Source organism: Athene noctua, chromosome 9 (genome assembly GCF_965140245.1).
Source record: "Athene noctua chromosome 9, bAthNoc1.hap1.1, whole genome shotgun sequence".
NCBI lineage: Eukaryota > Metazoa > Chordata > Aves > Strigiformes > Strigidae > Athene > Athene noctua.
In genome coordinates, this window is record NC_134045.1 from 25,378,630 (window position 1) to 25,400,061 (window position 21,432).

Genomic DNA, 21,432 nt, shown 5'->3' on the forward strand with positions numbered 1-21,432 from the left:
GGCAGTGGAGAGCTGCCAACAAGAGTTAGTATTTTTGGATAGTGATTTTTCAGATTCTGCATCGGAGTCAGATTCTTCAACTTCCTTCTCCTCCTTCTGCCACTACAATAGTACTGGGTTTGCTACTCTGGCACAAAAGTTGTAGTTAGCATAACCATGTCAATCAGATGGTGCTACACTGCCAGTAAAGCGCACACTCTTTTTTTGATCAATACTTTAGGGTTTGTGATCTTTTCCACTCTATAGTGAATTTTGTTTACCTTTTTTTCTGGTAGTTTAGTTACTTACATTAATGTGCTGCATGTTTAACGTAACCAAAATTTGTTGTACAACAGTGCACGCAGCAGAGTGTATGAACTGTGCATTATAAATTCTCACAGTGTGCATTGTGCTATTTCTGCTCTTAAAATTCAGTTAATTTCCTAAGACTTGCCAGTTTGAAATATGCTTAGGTCATCATGTGATGAAAACAAGGACAACCTGGACTTTCTTCTGTGTCATCTTGTGGTAGAATCATGTAGTGACAGTGTACCAGGTGAATTCACAGCTACACGCTGTGTCCTGCCTAAACTGGGATGTGGAATCTTATGCTGTGTGCAGCACTGTACCCTGACTGCTTATAAGGTAGAATGATAAAGTGTAATCTGTCCGTGCAGCTGCATTTGGGAGGCAGGAGTCTCACTTTGTAACAGTTGTCAGATTTACGTTTAATGATAAGTTGTCTTTTCTAGTAAACTTAATGCATTGATTTATTGGGATAACTCATACCTTCTTTGTGCCAAACCGTTGTTTCCAAGTTTTAATAATTCTTATTAGGGAAACGAAGCAGAAATTTTCATGGAGACTTGCAATAAATCAGGAACCACCCCATGTTATTAGCTCCCAGGACAGAAATGCAGTGCATTTTAGAGTCTCATTCTGCTTTCTGTCTCTTTATTAACACACGAGGAATGATATGTGTGGAAATCTTCCAACATCTTTTTCTGGACATGTGATTTTTGAAGGGTTGCTGATGTTTCTTGGAAAACTACAAAATGTTGAATTCTGAAATTACAGTACTGTCTACTGCTCTTGGTATTTTGCGTAAGTACATCTTCATGAAAGCTGGATTGTGTTCTAAACTCTTTTGTTCGTACTGTTTACTCTGATCTGCTGGTACGGTACTTCATTATATACTGGCTAATTGCAGTGCAGATAAGGGAGAAAATAAAGGGTACGTGGTGCTGTGTAATGAATAATTTGTAGAAACAGTTGAGATACAGAGGAGCCATGGACTACCTTTGAGATCTCCAAGTAAGAAGTTTAAGCTACAGGAAAAAAAACTTATTTTGAAAGGAAGTCATTCTGAATTTGTGAGGTGTAAACTCTTCTGGGGGAAACAGCAATAGGCCACAATCAACATGGAGAGATTTGTAGCTGTTGTGTTTCAGTAAATCATCCCATGAAAAGCAGAACTAAGCAAGTGTAGTTCCATGTAGGTTTTAGTCCTGTGTCCTCTATCTTTTCTCTGGATGAGCCTGGTGTTTCCCGTATGGTTCCTGACGCTCCCTGCTGTGGGATTTGGGAATCTTCCACGGTGGTCCCATGGCAGTAGCATATGCGACTGCTGGAGCTGGCTGCTGTGGGGTGATGGCTGAGACTTTTCTGACTTTCTGTTCGTGGGGTGTAGCATTTAGGTTTCTCCTTACTCCAGCCTCAGATTTTAACAGGTGTTTAATATCTCTCAGAACTCTTTCTTTTTGTCAGATTTGGTCGTAAGAGTGCAAAGTATTACTTGGAATTGGAGAAACAGCATGATATTAAATCTCATTTTCTCTGAGGGGGAAAAAAATAGAGTTTTAGAAAGTAATTTCTCAATGTTTAGTGGCTGCTGCTTAAAAATATGTAGTTGTCAGAATTATCTACAAAGACATAGTGTTAATAGAGTTTTAAAAATTTCTTCCAAGGAAGGCAGGCTGTCAGAAGGTTTCAGAACTAGTAGAATGGATGGCAAAAAATCCTCAGATTGCACAGAGTTATGTTGAACTATATGGAGCTAGAAAAGAGCCAAGAACAGTAGCAAAATAACTTAATAAATTGGTAATGGCAGTATATTGTCCCAGTGTTCTGAGCTTTGTCCGGTTTTGTGCAGCATTAGTACAGCCCTGCTTTTCCATCCAGGAAGTGATTGTCTCTCTTCCTCTGTCTGCAACATTTCCTGGCAGTATGGCTATTAAAAACCTCTAATTTCTTTTCTTTATGAGGTACCATGCTGGTCAAAAATTCCAGTAGCTGCTGAAAGTTTCTTGGATAGGAGAATTGGTGTGATGCCTGACAGCCTGTCAGTATGGCAGCCTCAAATGATAAGTTTGAAATTTAGCATGTGCCCAGGTCTTGAGATTTATAAATTGATGAACACACAGTGTGACAGTGTGACTAAAATCTTTTATCCATGTTTTAAAGAAAATATTTCATCTGAAAGATTTCAGTCCAGAAACAGTGTTATTTTTGTTAACGTCTTTCCATTAATCATTTTTCTGAGTGGGTAAGCCCAAGTATAAATGGTTAAGGTTGGTTGCTTCAGATAACACAGGAATTTGTTTTGGTTTCACAGACCTCTCCATCATTTGTTTTTATGGGTATTTCCTGCAAATGCTACATTGTACAATTCTGCACTGTTATTTTGGAAGTTTTTGTTGGGTAAACAGATGAAATTGAGAGCAGTTTTAAAAAATGTATTCATTTTGGAGAGAATTTAAATTTAAAATTGGTATTTTCTTCATACTTAAGTGTTTCTGATGAAATATGGATATTCATAGGTAAACGGAGTTTTTGCTTTTGTTCAGATGTTTTCTCTGAGCCTTTGTTACGGTAAAGTTGAAATACAGACCACATACATCTGGTTCTTTACCATATGCATTTGTGGCTAACCGATTAATGATGCTGATCACTAAGGGTAGAGATAGAATTGCATATATTTTTGTCTTTAATGGGAACTGGAGAGTTAAATGGAATTGCAGAGTTTAATGGACTCAGCTGCTGTGCAAGGACTTAATATGGTATTCTTGAACAAGACTTAGTGGGTTGGACATTAGCTTGTTGAAGTGGAGGTGCTTCAGATCGTCTTGTCTGCACTTCATTGTGGTGTTGGTAGGTTCAATCAGTTTGAGAAAACAGCATTTGCCTTTTTTTTTCCTTAAGAGACAAAACAAGTTTGGGGTTTTTTTTTTACATGCAAAAGAGAAGGCTTGATGCAGTTGTGTACCAGATGGGATGTATGGACTTGTGTTATTTTTGTGGACTTGTGTTATTTTTGTAGGTGTAGATCATTAATATGTTTGTTTTTACCATTGCTTAATCAACAGGGTGTAATAGGTTTTGAAGAACAGGATTTGTTCATCCACTTTGTGGTGTGCCAGTTGGCAAGCCTTTTGGCTCCAGATTTCCCAAGTTCCAGATCTGGATTTCTGGAGTGTGAGAGTTTCTTTGTTTACTAGTGGTTTTGTAGTCAAATAAGACAAAATTGAAAACTGAGATGATTTTAAATTAAGTTGTAAAGCAGAAAGATGTGGGGTGGAAAGAGTTGCAGGATAACTGTTCTTCTAGACTTAGCAAAACTATTGTTGCTCCTGTATAAACCGTCTAGGAAAGCAAACAAACCTGAAGAAACATAATCAAGGTATTGGTATAAAACCAAAAATAGCTAGAATTCTGTTTTATATATATATATATTTTTTTTTCCTGTGAGTTACCCCTTGAACAACCTAATTTCATGTTATCAGGTGTTGAATATCTTTTTCATTTTTGTTGCATTTTTGTCATAAGGATTTTTATTGATTATAATAAACTATCCTACTATGCTAATCCAGGCTTTTAAAAAGAATAGTAATTCTTCAGTTCTTATCACTGAATAGTGGCTGTTGAGTCTCTGGTGTATATCATTAACCTCTTTTGTTGCAGTTGATATTATAACTCATTAGGTGGCACAAATCACTATCCAAGTTTAATTTATGACTATTTTTTCTTTCCTTTTAATTCAGTGATAAAATGAACATTGTAAACCTTCAGGGTTGTTACTGTCTTTAACTGTAATAGAGCTAACTGTCTCTTCATGGAAATACACTCTCTTCAGGTCTGAAGACACTCAGTTTGCAAGAAGATTTTTTTTTAAGTAGCTGGTTTGAAACAAAGCATGTGTTGAGGAATATATTATCCTGAAAGATGTATGGTATGTGGTTTATTTTCATGTTGCAGGTACATTACTCTGCCTGCTGTGACCTGATCTCATGCACTGAACTTTAGGCCTGAAAAAATATTTCTCTGGAAGCAGATTCAGTCCTCAAGACAACTCAGCAGGCAGCTTAGTGAAAGATGTAAAATAAGCCATGTTTTGTGAGGTGTGAGCATTACAGATAATGTCTTGAAAACACAGCCAGTGATTTGGGGTGTTAATCAGAATGTATTATAAAGGTTTTGTTTGGAGAAGCTTTGGAGTTCATCAGGTTTTCAGAAATTCTTGTCACTTACTATAAGCAAGCCAGGTTTATTTATCCTTCAGTATATCTTATGTTAGAGCCTTTTTCTGGGGCCTCATCCAGTCTTTAGTGGAAACCTTTAAGTCTGGGAGCAGCTGACAAAAACACAGATGAACTTTTGTCATTGTTTTGGACTGGACCCTGTGGTATCAATAAACTAACAACCTTTCCCCTTCTCTTTCTGTCATCAGTCACTGGTACTGTGTGCAAACATTTATTTTAAATTTCATTTTTTTTAAAGTTCATGTCTGCAGCTTCAGCCAATAAGAGTTTTGTTTAAAATGACTGGGTTTGTTTCATGAAGAATTGAGGATGATGGTGCTGCCCCCGTGTGAATAGCTCTTTCATGCTAGTCCAGTCTGTTTATGTCTGGGCATGGAAGGGTTTGAAGGAAAATGGCACAATTGTCTGTGATCTGTTTTCACCACAGTCACGTCAGGTACGCTCACAATGAGAGAACAAAGTCAATATTAGCAAAATGTAAAGATCATAATTAAAACTTCATGGCTTCAGAAGATTTTACTCCTTTTTTATGAACTCAAAATTTTTCTTTTTAGAATCTCATTTTTTTTAAAGAGCACACTTTATAAGCAAAATTTTTATCTTTTCATAAAAAATTTCTGGTAAAGTGGGATTTTGATTAAGGGAGTGATAATTTGAACAATTGCATCAATTGTTTAACAATGCTTTTACTTTTCATGCCTTTTGGGACTTCTGTTTTCAGTTTTATTATCTCCCCCCCCTTTTTTTAAATCCTTACTGCAAAGTGGGTGATAAAGTGATAGATTCTTACACATGGCTTCATGTATAAACACACAGAGGCACACTCTTGTTTCCAAGTTGAATGTGTGAAGTAATATTTTTGCATGGTTTTCTTAAATGAAGGAAGTTTGCTGCTATCACCTTGCCATACCAGTAAGTGATGAGCAGTATTTTAGTCTGGAAGAATTGTGGCTTGAAATATATGTGGCTAGATGAAAAACCCAGATATCTCCTTGAGGTGTAGTAGACATGTTTATCTGAAAATTATGGTTCTGTCTTGCATTCAAAAATTCAGTTTATGAAATTGAACTAATCACATAAAGGAATTCTTTGATTAGATGTCGGTCTCTCTTTCTTTATCCAGGGCTGTGTAAGTGTTAGTTTCTTTGGCTGTGGTATGAAAAAAAACCCAGCTTGACATGTTTGATTCCTTGGAAAACATGACAGTGCTTTCCAAAGTCTCCTAATTTGTCATAAGAACTCATCAGCCTCAACATCTTGAGATTGATTCTGGTCCTACATAGCAGTAAGAATAGTGATTTACATATTTTTATTTTAACTGCATTGAAACATGCATTTCATGTGGAAGTACCTGCTATGAATTAAGTGGACTTCTGCACTTTGTTATATTTAGGATCAATACAACTTTATATTGAAATTAGTTTAAGAACTCTCACGACTGATTTTTTTTGTTGTTGTTATTTGCCGTATCCTGTAAGATCTGCAGCAGCAGTGCTGCAAATAATGGTAATTCTTGCTTTGGACATTTATGCTCGAGACTTAGATATTTGAAATTAAACTTGCCCCATTTTGGTTGTCTGTCTGGAGATTTTGTTACAGACCATCAGCAAGTGAAGATTTTTTTTGTTGTTGTTGTTGTTACAAATCATCAGTTTGCGAAGATTTCACATTTATTCCCTTCACTATTGGGAGTTAAAATTCACACAGGACTAAGGAGAAATGGCATCTTGGATGCAAGAAGCTTGTACAGCAGTGTTCTCATTGGAATTTCACATTCCATTATTGTTGCACTAAGATATTGAGGAGCCAAGTGTTTAGTAATTTGTTATTGGGATTTGATAAATTCAGAAACAATGTATAACTTCCAGATAGCATTTAGGTTGAGAGTGCAAGGTCAGTTATGGAATTAAAATAACAATTTAATACCAACATTTCATCTGTGATTTGGGGAGTTCAATAATTCATGCGTGTATGGGATGGAACTCAATTTATAGAACTCTTCAAACTGACCAAGAGTTGAACTGTGTTGATTCATTCTCCTAAGCCCAATTTTTCTTAAGTTAATGGTTTCTGATGAAATACCGTTTATAATAGTCCAATGATTCAAATGAGAGCCTAGCAAGTAGCAGCTGATAACTTATGTCTGAGAAATGGATGCAAAATGTATGGCTTGGATCTTTTTAATTGTGGTGGTAGTGCTTCAAATGTTCCTGTGAGGCTTAAAACACTAGAAAAAATGTTTTAGACGTAATTTTGAATTTTTAAATATAATGCTAGTTAAGATTTTTCAGCAGTATACACTAAAGTCTTAGTTAATAAACTTCCTTCCAAGTTTCAGACAAAGGTTTCAATCTTGCAGATGTGTTACAAGGTTTAATATTTTATTATTTGCCAGGTAATCGTACAGTAAATTTTCCTGGTTGTTCCTCTTAGCCCATGACAAATGTTGAAATCCTTTAAATCAGGAGGTTTAAAGCATCGGAAGTAATTTGAGCTTGCTCTGAACCACATGTGGATAAACAGTTTATTTATTCCCATTTAGCTAATACACAGGAACTGTGTTCTGTATCTGAGACCTTTGTGAATCCTTTTATTTTCATTTTGTAAAGAAAAACCCTATGTGAAAGTTACGGCAGCAAAACCAGAAATGCAGTTGTGCGAAGTCCCTTGTGGTGCAATATATTGCTATTCACAATAGTAAGCTAAGAAACAAGAGAACTGAAGGCACACAGAATTTGTCCCTTGTGCCAAGACATTTTAGAAATCAACATCCTTTAATTCTAAGGGTATCTGAGAATGAAAGAGAGGCGTACATGGGGATCAAAGAGGCTTTGAGTTTTATATACAGATTAGGGGAACATTTACCAGTGTAATTAGTGTCTAAGAACATTTAAAACCAATTATAGTAGTATTAAAATGTGGGTTAACCTCCCCCCTTGCCAAATCCCATAAGGTCATATTAGATGAATTCAAGGAAAAGCAGACCATTTACTTTAATTCTATGATTCCCTGCGCATAAGCCAGCTATTGCATTTGAGGAATCAGTGTAAAGGGTACACAGCTTGAAATTGGGTTCAGGACAAATGCCTTCATATGGCTCATGCTTTTCCTTTTGCCTAAAGTAACGATTGAAAAGAATTATTGTGTTTAAAGGAAGTGGTCAGTTTGTAACTCGTGAATGTTGTAAAATGGATGAAAATTACTTTTAGGATTATATTTTAGTGAAACTCTAAAAATCCTAATGTATTTGAAGCAGTGCATCAGCCTATGTTACATACTATATACTTTAAGAAATATCAAGCATATAATAAACAGAAGGGGGCAGAAAAGCCTTATCTATTTATTTGGATTCCAGTTCTAAGAATTTAAATGTTACAGTTTCTGGAGATGCTTGGGAGTTTGAAAATCCAGAAGTAAGAGCCGTCCCTGGAAACTTTTCCTGTGGGTTGGGGTATTTAATTCTGCGAGTACAACAAAATGAATGAATGGAGAGCAGCTAATCAGTTTGGATTAAAGGGGGCAAGTGTTCATCTTCCTTTGGAAAGGACAGAAATTTAAGTTGTTTCAAAATGATTTGCATACCAGTTTACACCAGATTAAAGTACCAGTAATACTATTTTTAAAAGTTGCAAAAATAACTTGTCTTGCTACTTATGGAAAATAAATTGTAGTAGTATAATTTTAAAAGATAATCTACAGCAGGTTTGGGTAGTCTTAGTTTTACTTTAAGCAAGGTGGAAAATAGCTATAGAGATGCATCCAGAGCTTGAAAAGGATGAGCCAGCCGAACATCTAGCAAGGTCTCAGCAAGGTTGGTAAGATGGCAAAGAGCCAGTCTTCCATCTGCTTTATTTGGCAGCAGATGCTATTTAACTGATACATTTCCAAACGTAAAAAGCACACTGTTTGGAATCTGAATGTCTTTCCAAACAGAATTTTTCCTTTTGTGGAACTGTACATTTTTGCATATCTTTAGCTCAATCTCTTTGTTCCATATTGAAGGGTGGGGTATGAGACAGGAAATCTGCTCCTAATAACTTTTAAAATTGTGTTCTTTGTAAAAAGCAGAGTGTGGTGTTTCTTTAACATCCCTTTGGGATAGATGGAAATTAAAGATTCAGTACCAGCTCTCAGAGTAGCAGCATCCTTGGCCTTTCTATAAAAAAGTGTGTATGGTGGCAGGTGTACATAAGGAAAATGGCTGGGTAATAAGGAAAAGCAAGAAAAACAGAGATACATGATGGAAATTATTTACTAACTGTCTCTGTAAGAGCATTTGAGTACTGTTTGCAGAAACCTAACGTTGTAATATATTTGCAGTTTGTTATCTGGTGACCATCAAGGCTCCAGTTACTGTAACTAGTGTCTTGGAAGCCAGTTTCTAACGCTGCTTCCTTTAGCCCCAAACATCCAGTGCCACATAAGTCAGACTTAATTCTGATATTAGGATTTGTAAGAAAATTTGGAAAATAAACCTAGAAGCAGCTAATTGTATAAAAAAGGATTCAAATGCTTTTCTTTCGCTTCATACAGTGTTTTCTAAATATATAGCAATTTCAATTTTAGTACTAAGGCTGCAGAGGTAATTTCATTCATAGTAACTTGTTGAAGATCAGTCAAGCCTGTGTATTTTGTTGTGGAAAATGACTGTCCTTCCCTTATAGATCAGCCTTTCGTATTTCGTGTTTAATAGAATCTCCAGCAGGCTACACGACTACTGCTTACCTACTTCAAGGAGTTAAGGCTCAAAGAAGGGTAACAACTGTGAATTTTTTCTATACTGTCTGAAAAAAAGAGATCTTTTGCTGTTACATTTTTGTGAGTGCATTTATCTTTTAAGAGTCTTGTATTGACCTGTTAATTAACAAGTCATGACCTATATTGACCTATTAATTAACAAGTCATGACCTGTCCTTTTTCTTGGCCATGATCAAAAGTAGAACAATATCCATTAATGCCATTTCTGTTATGCTGCTTTTCAGTCCTAGTTATGTTGTTGTACATAACTGGATGTGCTGGTCTTTGCTGCTTTGTGTATCTGCATAGGCCAAAAGGTGCTCTGGAGACTGTTGCACTGTGCATTTAATTTTGACAGAGTTTCACTTGTGTTTGAAATAATTTAAAAAAAAAAATCCACAACAGACAACAACATGTGAAGTTGCCTGTGTATCCATACAGGTGTAAAACCCCTGAAGGAACAAGCCTGACTTTTGAAATGGGAGGTTCTTTGAGTCACTTGTGGCGTTATCTGGCTGTTGGTTAATTGATAAACTAGTTGGAGATGGGTGATTTCATTTATGAGTGATTACACTAGATTGTACAGGTGTGTTCAGCTTTTCTCAGCGAAGAATAATCCACAGCAAATTTTAACAGCTTTAAAACTGGTTGATAAAATTGACTTAAAGCTAGTAATTCATGTCTTTCTGATTGTCAGCCAATTCAGAGGCTCTCTCTGTAGGTAAGGCTGAGTACAATAAACTCTATATAGATGTATTTTGTAACTTGGAAAATGTCTGGCTCTTTCTTATTTGAGCTGAAAATTTAATGTTAAATGTTCTTAAACTGTTAACAGTATGTTTTAATAAATGCTCGATTTGCTTTATCTTTATTATAAATTGATTACAGGTTTCTCAGTTTTCAGATCCATGAATCTCTCCAGCGATGGCTGGTGTACTTTGGCTTGTCTTTTTCCAGGACCTAATTGTTAGTGCTGTCTTTATAACGTCCGCTCTTATGTGATGTTCCAGATGCAAAGAATCCAAAGATAATTTTTGATGACTGAACTCTTACTGAAAATGATGGATAATGCTGCTGCTTTTCCGGCAATTGGCTGGGACTAGGCAAACGCATGGTTTAGGGACACGAAAACTTTTAACTGTTCAAGTGCCCGTGCAGCGCTCCACCCTGCTGCAGGTGTCCCACTGGTCTTCATCTTGGTGAAGGGTTTCATGGCTGGAAGTTTGCTCTCTCCTGGGAGATGAGGAGCTGCACTCTTTTACTCTTTTTTTTTTTTGGCCTAAGTCCAATGTAATTTTGTGTATGCTTTGACAGTTTGTGGTTTTGTTCATGTATACCATAGTGTAAATTCCTAAGTCAGTTTTCTCATTCCTATTTGGATAGGGAATTTTAACTGTGTGTACAGAAGGCAAAGGAAGCAGGTGGTCATCAAGAGGAAGGAGCATTTTAACGTCGTTATCTTCCTGAATAGTGATGAAAAGATCCAAAGGGTGTCTGTTTTTACAGATGAATGCAAGTGTTAGTGAAAGATAAAAAAAAAAAAAAAAAAAAAGTGAAGAAAACACCACATTTCTAAAACGGTATTTTTCTATATAATTTGAAAAACATTTAGGTTTTCTTCATGGTAGGGCTAATTATAATATTCCTCCAGAGACCCCACGCATGCATTTAAGCCTTAATATTTATCACCAGCAGTAAACTGGAAAATACTAGGTTTCAAGGGCTCTTTCCCAGACTTGCTTTCCTTAAAGCTCTGTTTGGCTGGAGACCTTTTGTACAAGCAGCCTGCCAGCTGTAACTCTCAGCTCCTGCCTTCCTGATCTCTCTTTCCACATCTCCCTAAAACATACGCTGGAGGAAGATGAGAAGGATATGCTCAGGAGCCCTGCCTCCCAGAGAAGCAGCCCTCACCGTGTGGGAGTTGTGGTGACCACAAAGTATTACGTGGGCAGGGGTCAGCAGTTCGTGGGGGTGCAGCTACCTGATGGTCTCTGAGCTGAGCTCTGTCTCTGAGCTCTTACCTCTTTGCAGATGTTCACATGTGCAAAGGAGACTCAGAAATGGTCTTAACAGAGGACTCTCTTCTGTTTTCTCTTTAACTGGGTGAACACTGCTATAAATATTCCATTAACTAGTCTATATTAGTGTGTCTAGCAAAACAAGAACAACAACTTCCTGTCTGAAAATTTCAGTCCTGAGTTTTTCCACAAGTAATTTTCATCCATTTGGAGAAATGCTTTTGATCGGGTACGTTGTAGAAGATAGAAATGTCACTAGGTTCCTTTTGCTTTATTTTACTCTCTTTCTAAATGAAAACCTCATCTGGGAAGAAGAGGAGATGATGCTATTGCCAAAAGTTCTTTTATGTCACTGGCTGCATTCTGTGTGATTGACAGGTTATTGGCAATGAAAAACCAAGAGTTAAGACTAATGATCATATCTCTGACTCACACGTTTTCCATACTGAAAATTACCTTTGGCAGCAATTTTCTTATGCAAAATATAGAATGTCCTTTTATATTTTAAAAAACCCCAAGAGCAGAAGCTAAATATCCACACTTGAAAATCATTATCTAGTATGTTTATTTTTTAGAAATATTTTCACCTGTAATTTAACAGATAATTCAATAAGCTGCATTTTAAAAAAAAATCCCCAAATATAATAATATCTGTAGGTTGTATGTATTTTAAATTTTTTTACTAAGTTATGTCCAAGAATAGGCAAATTGCAGAACCAGTCTCTCCAAGTTCTAATGCTTATGGGGAAAGGAATATGTGAACAAAAATGGAAAGTACTGAAGCTTATACAACAACACCGGGTTTCTGAAGCCCTCCCTCTGACCTCTCTTAATATTTTCTTTCCATCTTCTCCATGAGTATAGTACTGGCAGCACTCATAGAAAGAATTGCTTCACTTGGGATCTGAATATCAGATGCTTTCTTCCTTCTTGTGGTTTTTATTTTCTGTACTGTAGTACATAGTAATGATTAAAGTTCATTCATCTTCAGTATGAGAGGTACAGACTGAAAAAAGAAATTACAATGATCCGGTATCAGGATGCACTAGGCTGTAAAAAGTTTTAATTATTTCCTTGATGGATTTTGTCAGGTTGGCCCAATATCTGGACTTGACATAGAATTCCTTGTTTATTTTTGTTATTGTTGTCTCTTTAAAATAAATAAATCTGAAAATGGAGAGCAGAACATCTCATAGGAAAGTTAATGGGTAGCACGTTCCCATATCTGCCGGGAATCTTGTGGATATCCTTTTCCCCTGTGTATAAATTGGAGTCTAAGACAATCCTGTGAAACTCTCCTTTTTCAAGCATGGTGGTGCCCTTTTGTACTGGTCCCAGTTGTTATTTTCTTCCAGGTAAGTAACTGCTCAAGTTTCACAGCATCAGCTTTGAAAAATTTCTGCCTCGTAGTCAGAATTTCTCAGCAAATTCCATAGCCATTCTTGTCCATGTAGAACATGGACCAGAATTGTAATTTCTTGGTTAATGTTTATGACTTTTTGAATGGAAAGGTCACCTCATCCTCCTCATGCAGACTGTTCTTCAAAGCACCATTCTTCAAGAGTTAAACTTAAGAAATTCCTTCTCCTTTAAGACTGAAAAAGAATTAAGTGAGTTTTCCTGGAGTCTTTGTGCTAGTAGATACAGAAAACAGTAATAATCTTTTATCCAACCCTAATAATTCCCGGTAACAGACAAGACACTTCAGTTATTTTCAAACTAGATGTAGAGTTGCTACTCAGGCAGGTTAATCACAGCGAGAGGTTAATTGGAGGTTGTAGATTTGTTGTGCTGTGTATGCTTACTGTAGCTGTTCTCTACCAAACTGCTTTATAGGTACTTTCCTCTCCAAACTGCTTTATAGATTCTTTGAGACCTTACAACTTGATAAGAGTTCATTTCCAAATGTAAAACAATTGATGGACAGTTTGGTGGTATCTGTGGCTTCTTACAGAGCTTTTCCTTGTGTATGTGGTGTCTGGTTTTGTCGTTGTGCCAGGAAAATACGTGTCACTAAAATAGTGTGTTTAGTGGCTCCTCTCAAAATAACCGTGCAGGTGGATTTTTCCTGTCAATAACCCACTCTACTAACTAGGGAAAGTTAATTCTTAGAGAGGAGCCAGTGTTTTCATGGGTGTTGGTTTAGGGATAAATTTAAAGAAAATTTTTCTTCACTGAAGTAAGCAAGCTTGCACGTACATTGATGCGTTGAAGAGGCAATAAATCTGTGCTGGTGGGCTGTATAAAAGTATTTCCTAATTCAAAATTTGCTTGAATTAGCTATATGCCATCCAGCTCACTCTTAGATTGTCTTCTTTAAAAATGACTATTCCTTAAAAAAAAATAAAATAATGGGGCAACCCATCCCCAACTTCTTCCTTATTTTATGCCAATTTTTAGTGCTAAGACTCTTTTTCAAATAAAAGCTTAATATGAGCAAAATCCTAAGGACTTTATAAATGTAATTTTATTGCATTTATCTCTACAGCTGAAATTAATTATTCAGAGTGTTCATTAAAAATAAGCTTTGGTAAGTGACATTTTAAACAGGCATTCAGAAGTGATTGCAAGAAAGATGGTGATAAAGAACAGTGTCTAAAAGGAAGTGTAAAATCCTCGAACATTTTAAACTGGCCTGTAAAAACTTCAAATGCAGCTATTTGGGAAATGTAAGGAGAACATGTATTGCTGCTAGACTGGGGGGACTGCCAGCATTGCCATGTATTGGTATTTTATCTAGTTGGTGTAGGTTTGTTTTTTTAAAATGTTCAGTGCTGGCGTTGAGAAAAGAGGCAGAAGTTGCCATTTTAAAAAATAAAAAGCATGCAGGTTTTTTCCCCTTGGTAATGGAGAAAATTTTGAAAAGGTGACTATGAAAGCATCATAAACCCCTGTGCTCCAGATAGCAACTGAAGAAGCCCAACAGAAACCATCTATTGCTTAATACAGTTTGAACTTCACACACACACATGAAAAACTCTAGTACAGTTTGTACTTGTCTGATAGACAAACATCTTGCAGAGCTTCTCAAGGTGTGCAATCCAGCAGATCCTTGGCAGTCCGTGAGGAATCCCATGTGTTGCTAGCAACAGATGCAGTGACTGTAAGAAGGAGGCAAGGCATTAGGCCCTGAAGCTTTTTGTATCCAAAAAACCTGTGGTCAACCATTTTATCTGTGCCAAAGTTGAGATCCGTTTATTGTTAGTTCTTGTGACAGTTTCTTATCTTTTCTTTAGGTCTTAATGATGGATATTGTAGTGCTTAAAATGTAGACACATGAATATTCAAGCAAGCAGATGCTCTCTTACAGCTGAAATAAACAAGAGTTGCTGTCATCAGATTTGTTTAATTTGTGTTTGAACAATTAGCCAAGGAATACAGTTAGGAAAAATAAATTACTATCAGTCATATTTGAGATGTTGAACCAGTTAAAACAATAGTGGACTGTTTACTGTGGGAAGCAAAGAGAAAGAAGAAAGCCTTCTCTTTCACCGAACCACAATTTTTCTTTGAAGTTTTCTCCTTAAGTTTACCATGAGCACACTAGAAACAGTCTTAAATATCAAAACCATGATTTAGAATATGAGTAATGTGGTGGGAATAATGTTAATAATCTCTGAAACCAAATTAAATGATAAGCTACACGCTGGAGACAATTATTCATATTTGCTTTTGTATTATAGTGCAGACAGTGTGCTTTTCTGTGCAACACTTCTCTAGTTACTTCCTTCTATGTTGGCATCATAAGTGATCAAGAAGGCTTTGTGGTTTCTCACATGCTAAATGCTTTTCTATTGTTTTAGATTTTTTTTTTTTTGTATGTAAAATGCACACAAGAAATGATATAGTCTTGTCATTATTTAAAGTTACAGTCTGTCCCTGTTTGCTCTGATACCCCTAGTATCACTCTCGTCTCCCTGCCCTCCACAAGCCCCCCAGCTCTGGAAGACAACATGTGTTTTTAAACTAATCTTATCATCCAATTTTGTAATAAATAATTTTACATTTTTTTTTTCCCCCAGGAATTATCCTACTAAAAATGGTGCATTACCATGTAAGTTGGCTGTAGTATCTCTGAAATTGCTCACACTCAGAGTTTTAAAAAAAAAAGAATTTGGTGGCTCTTTGGAGCTTTGATTTACAGACTTCCTCCTGTGTATCTTGAGTTGATGAATTCTTTATCGCTTTGCCAGGGGTCGTGGACTTTTATATAATTCCATTGAAGCCATCTGTCCTCTGAAAAAAAACTGAGTACTTGAAATGGTACAGATGTCAAATGGGATGGATTACCAGCTTTAGCATTTGATACATAACCGCGATGCTGGGAGAAAGAGCAAGGCTTAGAGGCAGTCTCTTGTTTTTAAGTAGACTATTTAAACCATAAGACTGTGTTAATGTATTATTTATAAGGTTTGCTCCTTTACATTCCATTTTCCTCTCTGATTTTTGTCTTGTAGTGTTGTCCCTCAGACCACAGTAATACTGAACAACGACCGGCAGAATTCAATTGTAGCCAAGATGGTTGGGCAGGAAGAGCCGTTGAGCAGAGCAGCGGATTCTCTGGAAAATATCCTTAGCAAGTTAGTAGCAGTTACGGGAATCTTCCCCCTTCATTTCCTCCTTTGACAGTTCAATATCAGCCTCTACAGCCATTTGAAGTGCAAAACAAGGAATGTTCTAGGTAACAGTGAGGGGAAAAACATGGAACTGGTGCTTGAATATTTTATCAGGCTGAGAGTTCTGCCTGGGGAAACCTCCTATCAGCCATGAAGGTACAGAGCAACACTTCACTCTTGATGGGGAGAGAACATCTTGGAGGATCTGGGATTAGTTCAATGTTAGTTGACAGCTGCCAGTTGTCAACTATGACTTTTTCTAAGTGCCCATAGCTACATATTTTTTTTACACAGATGCACGATCACTTGGGAACATGCCAAGATCCTGTATTTAACCAACTGAAGAAGGGATATACAGCAGCCCAGGAAGGCTTGTTAGGATTTGTATTATCTACAGCAGATTTTAAATTAAGTGGAAGTGTAGATTCTGGGTAGAAAATGTTCTAAATAATATGTTTTTATAAATTATTTAAATATGTTTTTGTTTTGCACACTGGGCCTAGACTTTTCCATTAATAGAACTACTGTGTATCTAATAGTGATAAAAGTGTATATCTAAAATTTTGTTATTTCTTCTGCTGTTTCCCCTCCATTTTATTTTGCAGGGTATTTCAGAGTTATAAACAGGAGTAGTCTTGTTTAAAGGACTGTGTTTTTATAATACATTTGATTTCGTCAATTAGTGTTTTTAATTCCCTTATAATGATGCTATTCCAGATCAAAGAATTGTGTTTTCCCAAAGTTATGTACTTTTCTTTTCCATAGTGCTGTTCCTGGACGTAGGCAGAACACCATAGTGGTGAAAGTTCCAGGGCATGACGACAGTCACAATGAAGATGGAGAGAGTGGCTCTGAGGCCAGTGACTCAGTTTCCAACAATGGACAATTAGGAAGCCAAAGTATTGGGAACAATGTCACTCTTATTACGCTGAACTCTGAAGGTATGCTGATCACACCGTGCTTGAGCAAAGGAAATGTGGTGGTGGAATGAACTAAAGTTCAACTGGAAGCTTCAGAGATTGTATCACGGGTCCAACCTTGAATTGTTAGGCAGTATAGCAAGCATCAGATAGGAGTGAATGAATCTCAGTGGGTTGGTTAGTTGGTTTTTGGTTGTTTTTTCCTTTTTCTTTCCATTTTTACTAGTATTGCAGGCAGAACAGCTGATTAAAATTACTTGTAAAAGTTAGAAAGTATACTCCAGTATAGCGGGGTAGCTTTATATTTTAAATCCTTCAAATTAACACATGCAACCCACAGGATTTCCTATCACCAAGCTGAAATACTGTTTCAGGAAAAGAAATGTCTTCTCTGGGCAATAAAATCTATTGGTCCATTTCCTCCTGTAACTTATTGTGACAGTCCCCTTGTGTAATTCTTATGAATGTAAAGCAGTTATTTTAGCAACTGTAAACAAGTTTTATAAGGAAATTCATATTAAAACCAGCGTTAACAGGATAGTGTATAGTGTCAGATTTTTAAGTCTTGGACACAGAAATCAAATGTAGTGAAATCTAAGCATCTTAGATTAGCTTTATGTTCTATCTTACGTGGTTGGAAATACTGAAACGAATGTTAGTTTCTGTCTTTTAATCACAAGCAAAATTATATAAGGGATACTGAGTTTTAGGGGAAAACAACATATGATAAATTATATTTTATGACTCTTTGAAAGCATCAGTGGGTGGTGTTTTTGAGTACAGATGTAATTTGAATCCTAGACTTCAGTTTAATAATTTTCCTAATTGTTTTAAAACATATTTATTGAGTATTTACTAAAGTGTATTCTGGATGTGGTAGTTCATACTTATATTAATGTACCAGAGAAGAATAAGTTATTTCAGGAAATTATTGCAGCAGATTGCATTTAGGAGGTGACCTTTGTACTTAAGCGACAAATGTGTTGTCGTTTTGATCTCTGACATTGAAATAGGAAGATTCTAATTTAGGAGTAATTCAATTTCTTCTGCATGATCTCCAGCCATTGGTAGAAAGCACGTTGGGTGTGAACAAGTTGGGATACAATTAGTGGTGAGGATTAATTCAAGATAGCCTGAAACAGAGTATTTAGGAGTGCAGTCAAAGATTTCAGAACAGTTGAACGAGATGATTTAAAACTTTGATACTTGGGAAATTTCAGAAGTCAGTCTGCTGAAAGTCTCATGTGCCAGAGGTTGTTGCTGAAAATGTTGCTCTAAGGCATCTGGACCTAGGATTCTTTGAATTTTGTGGATACTTGTGCAACACGTGCATGTTATAAAGAGCTTTTAGGTTCTGTCCTGCTTGTGTGTTGTGAGACAGAGTTGCTTCCGAAGGCTGTTTCGTTTTGGGTCAGTGGGGAGGTAAAGGAGGCTGAGACTGCCTGAGGAGTTCCTCTCAAAAAAAAAATTACTGGATCGCAGATAGTGCTGATATTTCGATGTGAAAATACGCATAAAAAGTCTGTTAATATTTCATACAGCTCTGTCAACTATGTGAGGAACAAAGTTTCTAACCTTAGGAGGGTATTTGTTCTGTAATGCCCTTTCTGACTCGGTTGTTTGGCACAGTCTGCACAGACAGGTGTGATGTTGGCCTCTTCTGCCATTGTTGTATATGTAAATTTTGAAGAAACGGCTAATCCATTAATGTCTTCAGATCTGATTTTCTTCAGACCTTTAGAACGCTCATCCATTAAAAATCTCTCTGAGATTGATGAACACTTTGAGGATCAGATTAGTAATCCCCCACACCTACCTCTTGCCCTCGCAAAGATGAGAGAGGACCGCTTGCACAGAAGGAATGCTAAGCGAACTAGCCTGCAAGATATCACAGAAATTAAATTATTAATAAAGGAAGTGAAGAAGAAGAATAGTTCTCTTGTGCAGACTTGTTTTCTTCAGCAGTAAAAGGCAAAAGTTACAGCACCCATCAGCTTGCTTTCATCGTCTGTGAAAGAATTCTGAGTGACTTTGAGTTGCTCAAAGCAAACTGGATTGATTGTAAAATCCGAGGGGCTGAGAATGGCGTACGTCAGCCCTTATGGACTGAGACTAAACAGCAGGTTTTCAGTATGACTCCCATCTGTCATCTTGTGTCAGGAAAGCAAAACTAAGCTGTGTTTATAGTTGGGCTTTAGCTGACTTTGGATATGGCACTGACGTGTGGATATATTCAGAATTTAGTTAATACATTTATATAAAGGCATTGTTTGCTGGCTGTTTTCAAAGAGCATTTAATCATGTATGGTCGTTTAAAAAATATTAGTGTTATTGCCTTTCTATTCCTGCAAAATAATTATGCAGAAGCATGGAGGCCAGTTCCTAGTTCCAGTAATAGTCTAGAATAAGGGTGTGTGGGTTTTTTCAATTTAACACTGTGACTTTATTAAATTTTTCAATTGTATATTACTCTTTCTGCATGTGCAGTAAGGTGTGTTCTCTCGTTTCTTTGAACAACCTGACTTGCTTTTCAGAAAATGGAAAATATCCATTTTCTAGATGCAGTTAATGGTCTGCAAAGTGTTGACGTCAGAACGTAATATTTATGAACTGAAAGCACGTAGAGATACTCAATCTCTTAATTTTTGTGAAATCTTGTGAATTTATTCCAATGTGAAATTTGGAAAAATGGATTAATGTCCTTTCATGTGGGGACGATAGCAGAAATATTAACAACTGCTGTATTCATTGGACTGCAGTTCTCATGGTAGTGTTCCTAAAGTAATCTCGCACAAGTGAAGATAAAACCCAGCAAGAACAGAATTGTTTGGTATTGTATTACCAGTGTAAAATCAAATTAAAATAGGCTAGAAGGCTTACTAGTGACTTACTACTATTATTAATGTCATATTTTTGGCATAGAAAATATCAAGTATATCCTTATTCAGCCAACTAAGTAATAGTGTTTTTTCATTTAACTTGTAATTTTACCCCATAGATATTAATAACTGTCAAAAGTGATTAGTCTGTTGTTGTTTTGAATGCATATGTTAGAGTGTGTCTTTTCTGCTCTAACTTTGTTGCAGCCAAGTGGATCTTCTGGGGAAATTAGAGAAGAGCACTTGGTATGGATGTATAAACAGTCGTGTAAGCTTATAACCACGGGCTTTAGATGTGAAATTACTTTTCTACAAATGGGAGGATAATTTAATACTGAGATCAGAGCTCAAAACTCTGTTTTAGCAAACTTCTGTTTTAAGGAGATGTCTTCCTGCAGAAACTGTTTGAAAGAGTTGAATGCCACTGATCCTCTTAGAGCTTAAATGGGGAAGGGACATCAATTTAAAACTAACTAACTTTGAATCTTCTAGATTGGAGCCTTCATTTAAATCCTTAGGAAAAAAATATAACCATTTTTTTACTAACTGAAACTTGGTACTGAATGAAGAAGCCCAGGTGTGACCCACTAAACACATTTGAGTAGTAGTGAAAAAGCAGAAAGCTCTTAAAACAGCAAACATACAATTTACCAAGTAACACTGTGTCCACACGCTCTATTCTGGTAATTTAAACAGCTCAGCCCATGCTAAAATGTTTCTTCTAAGTGCTATCTGTAAGGTCTAATTGACTTAATCATCGCCTATCTCTTTTCTCTTCATTTTTCTGATTTAGGAAAAAAAATCTCCTCGTATTTTTAGCACAACATGTTAATGTTTAAAAAGGTCCTCGCTTTAACCAATAGTCATTTTTTCAAACCAGAGTTCTTTTTGTCATATAATTATCTTAGTTACAATCTTGGCTAAGAAGTTCTGATTTGGAAGAGCTTTTGGATTGCTCCTCTGACAGTTGTGAAGCTGTCCTTACCCCCAGTTACTAAGTCTCAAGTCGGGTTAACCTTTCTTTTTCTCTGTTTTTTGAAACATTAGAGCTCTATAGGTAACTCGTCTTATTGTGGTAGAAATGCAGCGAAGCAGTTTACGTCAGGAGGTGTAGTTTTGTGTTTTCATAGAAACGTTTTCTTTCTAAAGAGCAGCTTCTAGAAATTTGAAGTACCCATCTGTTCCCGTGTTTTAGAAGCCTTTGGTGTAGTTGTTATTCCCAGAATATGTGAACGTGTCTGTCTTAGCAGAAATGTTTTCTGGAGGAAAGAAACCACCAAACATGAATTACAGCGTGACGTGTCAAACTTACAAACAAACCATTTTCATGTGCGAGTACCTAAGAATTCAGACAGAGGCTAGTTTTCGGAAGGGTTTTGGGAGATGAAAACAATGTAAATATAATGAAAATTAATGTCTTTGCTGTGTTTTCCTGAAGCACCGTATGCTTTTTCTTTAATCTGGAGGAAACCTGTGTTTAAAAAATATAGGGGACTTTTCTTGATCGTTGTCCTCTCTTTCGTTTTTTTCTTTTTCCCCAGCATGGATTGCACATCTTTGCATTTAATGGAATAAGAAACAAACATTTATCACTAAGAAGTGTTTAAAGTAAATGTCAGCAGTTGATAGATGTGTTTTTCTCTTTTAAAAGTCCAGTTAATTTTGACACGAGTGTGTTCTTACTGTAAGTCTTGGAGTACAGCAAATTCTCTCAGTTTAAACAAAGTTGTGCTTTTCTTTTATCT

The 21,432-nt window shown here is 36.4% G+C and overlaps 1 protein-coding gene across 1 annotated transcript in view; it reads left to right on the forward strand.

Moving 5' to 3' along the window:
• Positions 1-21,432, forward strand: part of BANP (BTG3 associated nuclear protein) — a 153,817-nt gene that overhangs the window by 20,185 nt on the left and 112,200 nt on the right. The window contains exons 5-6 of the mRNA XM_074913085.1: positions 15,730-15,852; positions 16,654-16,829. Coding sequence (XP_074769186.1) covers positions 15,730-15,852; positions 16,654-16,829 — 299 coding nt within the window. The remainder of the gene's footprint in view (positions 1-15,729; positions 15,853-16,653; positions 16,830-21,432) is intronic.